The 7,966-nt window shown below is 44.7% G+C and overlaps 2 protein-coding genes across 3 annotated transcripts in view; both read right to left on the bottom strand.

Moving 5' to 3' along the window:
• Window positions 1–116, bottom strand: part of TELO2 (telomere maintenance 2) — a 26,087-nt gene extending 25,971 nt beyond the window's left edge. For both annotated transcript variants that reach the window (XM_031060487.1, XM_031060488.1), the window contains exon 1: window positions 1–116. This exon is cut by the window's left edge and continues 92 nt beyond it. In XM_031060487.1, coding sequence (XP_030916347.1) covers window positions 1–108 — 108 coding nt within the window. In that variant the 5' untranslated portion in view covers window positions 109–116.
• Window positions 117–255: 139 nt separating this feature from the next.
• On the bottom strand, window positions 256–7,781 carry RNPS1 (RNA binding protein with serine rich domain 1). Its single transcript, XM_014308715.2, has 8 exons — window positions 7,725–7,781; window positions 7,439–7,443; window positions 5,561–5,716; window positions 5,096–5,287; window positions 3,844–3,946; window positions 3,129–3,282; window positions 2,540–2,681; window positions 256–1,334 (listed from the first exon to the last, which is right to left on the bottom strand). The coding sequence occupies exons 1-8, from the start codon at window positions 7,779–7,781 to the stop codon at window positions 1,229–1,231; spliced, it is 915 nt and encodes a 304-aa protein (XP_014164190.1). The 3' UTR covers window positions 256–1,228.
• Between the last annotated feature and the right edge of the window lie 185 nt (window positions 7,782–7,966).

Below are 7,966 nucleotides of genomic sequence, written 5' to 3' on the forward strand. Positions count from 1 at the left end.
CACCCCCCCCCCAGCCCGATCCAGAGCCGCCACGGCCTCCCGCAGAACGGACTCCAGCCCCAGATCGAGAGCGAGTCCCGGCCCCAGTGGCGCCAGGGCCGCCGCCATGGCGCTGAGGAGAGCGCTCAGCGGCCCCGCTTCCGCCCGCCCTGCGCCGCAGCCAATGAGCAGCGCCAGCCCGCGGAAGGGGCACGAGAGCACCGCCTCCCCCCAAACAGCCCCGCCCTGCGCACCGTAAGGCAGCGAGGCGGCACAGCCCTTCTCAACCCTACCGCTTTATTCAGTAACTGCTTGTCCTACACAAGTACAAACACAACATGGCCCAAAAGGATACAAAGTTATACAAAACAAAACAAAAAACTGTATAGTATCGACTGTACAACAGGTGGTAAATTCTTTGCCTTTCCCTGTGTGAACCCCAGTTAATCCAGCCAGCATCATGGCTTCGAGCCTCCCTCTCTGCTTTGCAGTTTCCAAGGGGTTGGTGCTCAGTCACGCATAGGGGATTTGTAAAAGCACACTGTTTCACTGTGGGCTGAGTAGGAAGTTTTTACCAATACCCTCAACAAAAAGGTGAAAGAAATCATTTAAGGGGGCAGGTACAGAACATTTCTTAGGCTTTCCACTTCTTCTCTACAGTGTCATGTTCACTGGGCTGGACCATTGTTTCTGTGGTGATTGCCTGGTGTAAGCATTACAGAAAAGCTTACTCTGCAGAAACTAACCATCCAGGGGAACTGGAATAAAGCAACTCTGTATTGAATTAAGTTTCAGGCAGGTCTGGGCTCCAGCTGCCCTGATAAACTCTTGTGCTGGCATCTGGAAATCAAGGTATGTGGCTCACTGCCTTACTCACTGGGGTTCTGAACTAGCTCAAGATTTACATGCTGGTCTGTACAGCGTGCTAAACGTTTACAATCACCAAGCAGCAGCTGCTAACTGGAGAAAGACAGGCTGAAACATTTTTCCCTCCCTCTATCTGGAAAAGATGGTTTTTCAGCCTTTAAAATCAAAGCCATTTTTAAATAATTTCAATTCAATGCCAGGAATCCAGAAGCCTCACAGCAAAGGTTACTGGCCAGGAACTGGTGTTCTCTCTTCTTACACTGCCTTCACTGCCAGGATAATCTCTCACTCCTCCTCACCCAGACTCATTATAAAAAAAGGTACAATATTCCATCTGATGGGATTTAAGTTAAAAAGTAAAAAGCTGTCCAGTCCTTTTGCTTTATCTTGAGGAGTTAGAGCTGGAGCGGCTGCGATGGCGCCTCCGCCCGGGAGACCTGGATCGGGATCGCCGGCGAACAGGGGACCTGCGCCGAGGAGAGCGGGACCTGGCAGGGAATGAGGAAAAAGTTTCCGTTAGGAGACAAGCAGCAGGTTCAAGTAATTGGTCAGCTCAGCTACCAACGTTTTTAAAAACACTTCCCTGCCTCCTGCCAAAATCCCTCACACACGATGGGAAAACAGCTTGAGCAAAACACAGCTCCATAGAGGACACAGCAGGACTATTCTGGCTATCCCTCCCTCTGCTTAAGGAACCGGAAAAAATTATTAATACCTGAACAACAGACAAGAAACTTATCTTCTTCCTCAAGGAAAATGAACTCAGATCCTACATCAGATCCTCCTTCACCTGAAGTCATCTTTGACTCCTGTAAGAGTGATATTCAGGGCAAGGATTTACCCAAATCCTTTCAAATTACAAGGAAGCTCCTCAGAGGAAGCTTACTCCACAAGCAGTTCAGCTTCAAGCCTCTCAGTACTACAACCAACACCCATATCAGTATAGCTACTGCTATGACAGAAGTTCCAGGCACAGAATACTAGCAGAGCTAACAGGACAGTAGAAGTTGGAGTGGGAAAGATTACAAAGGAGGCAAACCTGCATCTGTGAGATCTCAGCAAAAGGTGTGTTTAAAGGAGCACCAAGAAGCCTCCTGGATCTTATGCCACAGTAACTACTGCTCATTTTTAAACCTTTGCTGAAAGCTGCTCAGCAATCAAGTTACTACTGACAAGTAAAATATTTTGAACACATGTAAACACCAAAGACTCAGAACTTACCTGAGCACCATCAGGCAGCTCCAAGTTGCACAACTGTTATATCACACCTCAGGGACAGTGTACGCCACTCACCTGACACAGGACTGCTTTTTGGTTCATGTGCCCATTCAGAAATAAGGGAGGGAGGGAGGTACAAGGGCTTCCAAGAAACAAAAAGCTGGCACAGCCTGCTACAAGTGTTCTGTCAGCCAAAGTCTGTACCCATTTCATCTTGAAGCCTTTATGCAGAAGGCACTCCACAGAATAGGCTGGGAAGGGTGAGACCTTTCCCAGAGACTGTGCTCAGGGTGCAGACCAGAGCAGGCACCTGGAGCTAATGAGTTAGGAACTGCAAGCCAGGTTCAACCAATGCCCAAAATGTGTTACTGTCACTTGCAGGGGAAAGGGAAGTCCAAAAGGATTGTCCCCATGCCAAGTCTTCCAGCGATAATGAGTTGCTACTGAGAAAGAAAAGCCTGGTCCCAGCTCTTACCTCCTCCTCATGCGAGGGGGGGACCTGCGCCACATCGGTGGCGGTGGCAGCATCCTCCTGGGGGGGCTGAACCGTCTGGGAGGTGGTCGAGGCCGTGGTGCCAGCACAGCTGTGGCTGTGATCTCCTGACCATCAATCTGGCCTTTTTAGGGCATCACAGAAATAGGGAGAAGTAAGTATTTTACACATCATATTACTGCAACTCACTGCTTTGTCAGAAGCAACTGAAGTGGGATCAGCCCACGGAGCTCCACACCCTGCTCAGGGGCTATTATGACATAGTCCTCACACCTACTAGACTTCTTTATCTAATCCCACCAAACTGCAGTTCAGATGTAAACCTGGAAAGGTTTTCATATAAGCTTAAAATTATTTTTTCACTGTTTTGAAAAAAAGATTAGTTTTAATAGTTCTGTGGTTTCTTGCATCTGTCCTGAACCTCACAAAAGCCACTTGGGCTGAAAACTGACAGTATTTTATATCTGCTCACCAAAGACATCCCCATTACCTCTAACTCATTTTCTGATCAATTCCAAGCTACTCTGAAGCTTTTTTAAAGCCCACAGGCTCCTTGCAGGTCAGTACCTACCTCCATCCATGTGTTTCAGGGCTTTCTCAGCATCATCTGGGTTTTCAAACTCCACATAAGCGTAACCTTTGGAGAGGTGTGGGTTTAGCCTGTCAACTGGCATGTCAATCATTTTAATCTTTCCATAAGTGGAAAAAATTTCCATGATGTGATCCTGGAGAGAGAGAGAGAGAGAGAGAGGGAGAGGGAGAGAGAGAGACTAAGCCTTATGAACACAGTGCACACTCACCAGCCAGGCCTGAAAGGCACAGAGCAGTAAATCCACAGCACATCATTTTTTCAGCAGCCTAAACTTTTTACCCCTGAAGACCTTTAAACTACATTCTAGCAAAGACAACTCAAGCCAGCCCAGCTCTCTACAGATCCTTTATCAAGAACTGGCCAATACCCTTTATACCTCCAAGGTAATTTCAGCTGTTGTCCCAAATTCTATAGTTTTCTTTCTAGTAAAGCAGAATATAACGTCTGGAATACTGACAAAACAGGCAGACTTCTTAGGCACTACAGTTTCTCAGAAGGCTTCATAGTATTTGACTCAGTAAAATCACATGAAAATTTTCCTCACTGATCAACCTGAACACAAAGAAACAATATCCAACAGCAACACCCTGGCAACTCGCTAGTAACCAAGGCTCAGACAGCTTTGAAAGAGCAACTCACACATTTTCATAGAAGAACACAAATGCTTGACTGCAAGGGAACATGCCATTATTACCTTTGTCACATTTCTAGTGAGCCTTCCAACATGCACTTTTGTGGGTCTGGGTGATGGGCTCCGCCTCTTCCTTTCCTTTTCATCTCTCTTGGGTGGTTTGGACCTGATTTGGACAACAGAAAACATTTACAGTTTTCAGGGAACATGCAGGACAAAACCTAAGCCAGTCATTATCACATGATTAAAAATACCATTTTTATTGAAGGGCATCTTTGTCCTGAAGAAGTTACAGCGTTGGGGTGGTGGTGAGGGTGTTCCATCCAGAAACACCTCAGGACTTGCATTTGTCTGCTTTTGCTTTAGAACCTTTTGAAATTTGAGAACTTTTTTTTTGCAAATTTTTAAATTCACTGCAACTAGAGTAACAAACACAAAATTTAGCAAGCACTTCTATGAAGTTGTGGTCATAGCTAAAGCATTTCCCAGTAGTAAACACAAAAACATTCTTTGCCTCAACAACTGAAGAGGCAAAATAAGGCCATAAAGATCACAGCATACCACAACCAGACAATGAATAGATTCAGCTATTTACATTTCTGTATCTTCCATTGACTACAGAGTTCCAAAAATGTAAACAAATCTATTTAAAATTAGCTGCATATCACATGCCTTTGCAGTTAAAAAAAATCTGAAATGAAACTTTAATCTATTAAAAAAAACAGTATGTAGAAAATTTATGCTTCTTCCTAATCTTAAAGTCCATCAATTGAGTGGAACTAAAAACCCACACAGCCTTATGCAGATTTTTATCAGCCTTCATCACCTTACAAAAAGGAAGAACTGTACAGACATTAACATAGCTTGATTCCCACGTTACCCTTACAGGGGCTTCCTCTGCCCTCCTTCCTATTTTATTTTTCATAAATAAGAATATAAATATACATATGTACACATATATGCTGGTTTTAGCCCTGACTTTTCTGTTAGTCATGGCTGTAGTTTACAGGAATTGAACAGCTTCACTCTGATCTAGACCCATACTACTAAGTAAACACTGATTAAAGCCACCTCTAAAAAATGTAGTATTTCAAATTTTTAAACTATTAAAAATTAGGTTTTTAACCTCTGTTCCTATAGGGCGTATGTATGAATTCTAAAGAAACAGAGCACATCCATTCTAACAAAATTCACATCTCTAAGTTATGGAGAAAGCAAATGGTCTTCAGCGAACAATCTGTTCTGATCACAATCTTGCATTCTACATAGAATTAATGTGACATCTGGCAATTCCTAGAAGACAAATAAAACTCACTTGGAGCGGGACCGTCTCCTGTTGTCATGTCTCCGTCGAGAAGGACTGGGAGAGCCAGAAGAGCTGCTCGAACTGGAACTGCGCGAGGTGCTGGAGCTCCCAGAACGGCTAGAGGCAGAAGAGGAACTTGAGCCACTGCTAGAACCAGTGCTGGAACTGGACCCTGAGCTGGAAGTTGAGCTGGAACGGGATCTTTTTCAAGGGGAGAAGGATAAAAATTAGCAGAATACCTAGAAAAACAATGGCTGAGAAACTTCTGACAATTAGAGAGTAACTGCGACTGAAACTCCACAGCTCACCAGAGAACCAAAGAAATTCATACCTAAAATATAAACCCTCTCAAGTTAGACAAAAATCACACAGTGACTAACACAACACAAGCTTTCAACAGGCCCAAGACTACCACAAATAAAGCTACTGATTTCTGAAAATGCTGTCATTTGATACTCCCATAAAAATACCCACCTGGTACTGCTGCTCCCACTGGAGGCACTGCGTCTCTTGCGTGTTTTGTCCCGACCACGATCCTTTTCACTCGATTCTTTAGCAGCTGCTTTATCCTTGGACCGGTCCTTCGATTTCTCTTCTGACCTGTCCTTGCGCTTGGTTGGTGAGGGAGCCCTTTAACAACAAATTGCAGAAAGCAAGCTTTTTAATTGCTTAATTAAAAAAAAATAGACAACAAAAGCCCCACACCCAAATATAGAACAGAACAGCAACAAAAAACACTGAACTTTGAATGTAACTCAGGATTACTGAAACTGTAAAGTTAAAGCATTAGGCAATTCCAGACACTTCAGAAAAAGTTCTAGCAAGCTCTTCTTTTTTAATTCTGGTAACTCCTTTTCCCCTTCAGAGATATCCATAGTGGCAGAATGGGTCCCATGCCTCACATCTCACTTTTAACTCTTGGATTCAGAGAATCAGTTCTCTCTTTGCTCTCGATCCAAAAAGAGACAGATTTAACACTTCTCTATTTAGCACTGAAATGCTGGGCATTAGTTGACTGCCAGATGTTTACTATATGAGGGCTGCATCCATCACAAAATCTGCAACATCTATAAATATGTAACATTTTGATTATTCCATGGGGATTGTTTAAAATCGGCATTACAGACCTGCCTCTAATATTTTAATAACCTCTAAAGGAATATGACACCCTCAACTACCAAGGAATTAAACGTTCAGGGAATGAGTAGAAGTGTGCTGGAGCTGCCAGCCTTATCTGTAGTGGCACCGAACACGCACTGTAATGCAAGATACTGGAAACATCTCCATCCCCACATGCATCACAGGCAAACTGAGTGAACAAGAAAAAAACTTCGACAGCTCACAGCATCCAACAATCTTTTTGCTTCTGTGCTTCTGGTAAGCAATTACTTTATTCTCTGAATTGCAATTAAATGTATGGTTGGGAAGAGATTACTTTTGAACAGCCAAACTTGCTTTCCTGATTTTCAGTTTCACAGTTTTCCCTAATACACCAACTGCAGGAAACAACACAAATGAATATTCACAAACCCAGCTCCCTGCAGAAACCAAGAACCACCCGTGGCCTTTCTGCATGGAGGAGAGGAAACCCACACCACAGATGTGCTACTGGTGCAAGTTGCTGGGAAAGGAAATGTCTCCTCCAGCACCAGTGGCAGGAAGAAAGCAGACTGTCCCATGGGTGTTGCAAAGGGAGCCAAGCAAACCTGTGTATGTCACTCAGCTTTAGGACATTTCTATCCAGCTCTGTGCCTCTCCAGTGCAAGGTCTGAGGGGGATGCAGCTCATAAAGCCACTGCATGAGCCCAGCTGGGAGGTACAGAACAGACAGGTTCCTGGTTTCACACGACCAGAAAACCTAAGATTTTCCTTTCATACAATTACAGAATCACTGACTCATTTGGGATGGTGTGAACCTTAAAACTCATCACTTTCCAACGCCCCAGCTATGGCCTTCGCTACACCAGGTTGCTCCAACCTGGCCTTGAACACTTCAAGAGATGGGGGCTTCTCTGGGCATCCTGGGCCAGGACCTCACCACTCTGACAGGGAAGAATTTTTTTCTAATCTCTAATGTAAGCCTGCCCTCTGTCAGTGGGAAGCCATTCCCCTTTCTCCTGGCACTCCAGGCCCTTGTAAAATGTCTCTCTCCATCTTTCTTACAGGTTCACTTCAGGTACTGGAAGGCTGCAATTAGGTCACCCCAGAGCCCATTTTTCTTCTTCTAGATATCCCATAGGTCTGGCTTATCTTTGCCTACACATCAGCTCCTCCTGCACCTGTGGACTATCAAACTCATGATGTTATCAGCATACAAAACTGTTAGTACTCAACAGTCAGATCTGGTTTTACCCCTTCTGGGAGAAGAGGAAACACAGATAAAGACCAGCATGTTTGCTGTTACCCAGACTGCTGCTGAGGCAGGAAATAGAATCACATAATCAATTACATTTGAACAGACCTCTGAGACCATCAAGTCCATCTTCTGACCCAACACCACCATGTCAACTAGACCAGAGCACTAAGACTGGATGCAGCACTTTCTATAAACACCTCCAGGGACGGTGACTCCACAAGCTCCCTGGGCATCCCCTTCCAGGGGCCCAATCGCCCTTTCTGTGAAGACATTCTTCCTTACCTGATCTAAACCTCCCCAGTGCATCTTAAGTCTGCGTCCTCTTGTCCGGTTGCCCATTGTCTGGGAGAAGAGCCTGACCCCCACCTGGATACAATCTCCTTTCAGGTTTCACTCCTTACTGCTCCTTGTGACAGGCACTTACCAGGCAGATCAGCCACATGGCTTTGGAACATTCACCAAATGATGTATGGAATAAGCAGTCTCCAAACTAACTAGTGGTTTTAATCCTTTCTCAGGAATGC

This window comes from Geospiza fortis, unplaced genomic scaffold (assembly GCF_000277835.1).
Source record: "Geospiza fortis unplaced genomic scaffold, GeoFor_1.0 scaffold114, whole genome shotgun sequence".
In the NCBI taxonomy this organism is placed as follows: domain Eukaryota; kingdom Metazoa; phylum Chordata; class Aves; order Passeriformes; family Thraupidae; genus Geospiza; species Geospiza fortis.

Bases quoted from the DNA above. Each gene is read 5' to 3' on its own strand.
- RNPS1 (XM_014308715.2), bottom strand. From the start codon at position 7,781: ATGGGCAACCGGACAAGAGGACGCAGACTTAAGATGCACTGGGGAGGT. The intron at 5,288-5,560 runs GTGGGTATTTTT...CCCTTGAAAAAG, and splicing joins AGTGGGAGCAGCAGTACCAG to ATCCCGTTCCAGCTCAACTT. The intron at 2,682-3,128 runs GTAGGTACTGAC...TGCCCTAAAAAG, and splicing joins CCTGAAACACATGGATGGAG to GCCAGATTGATGGTCAGGAG.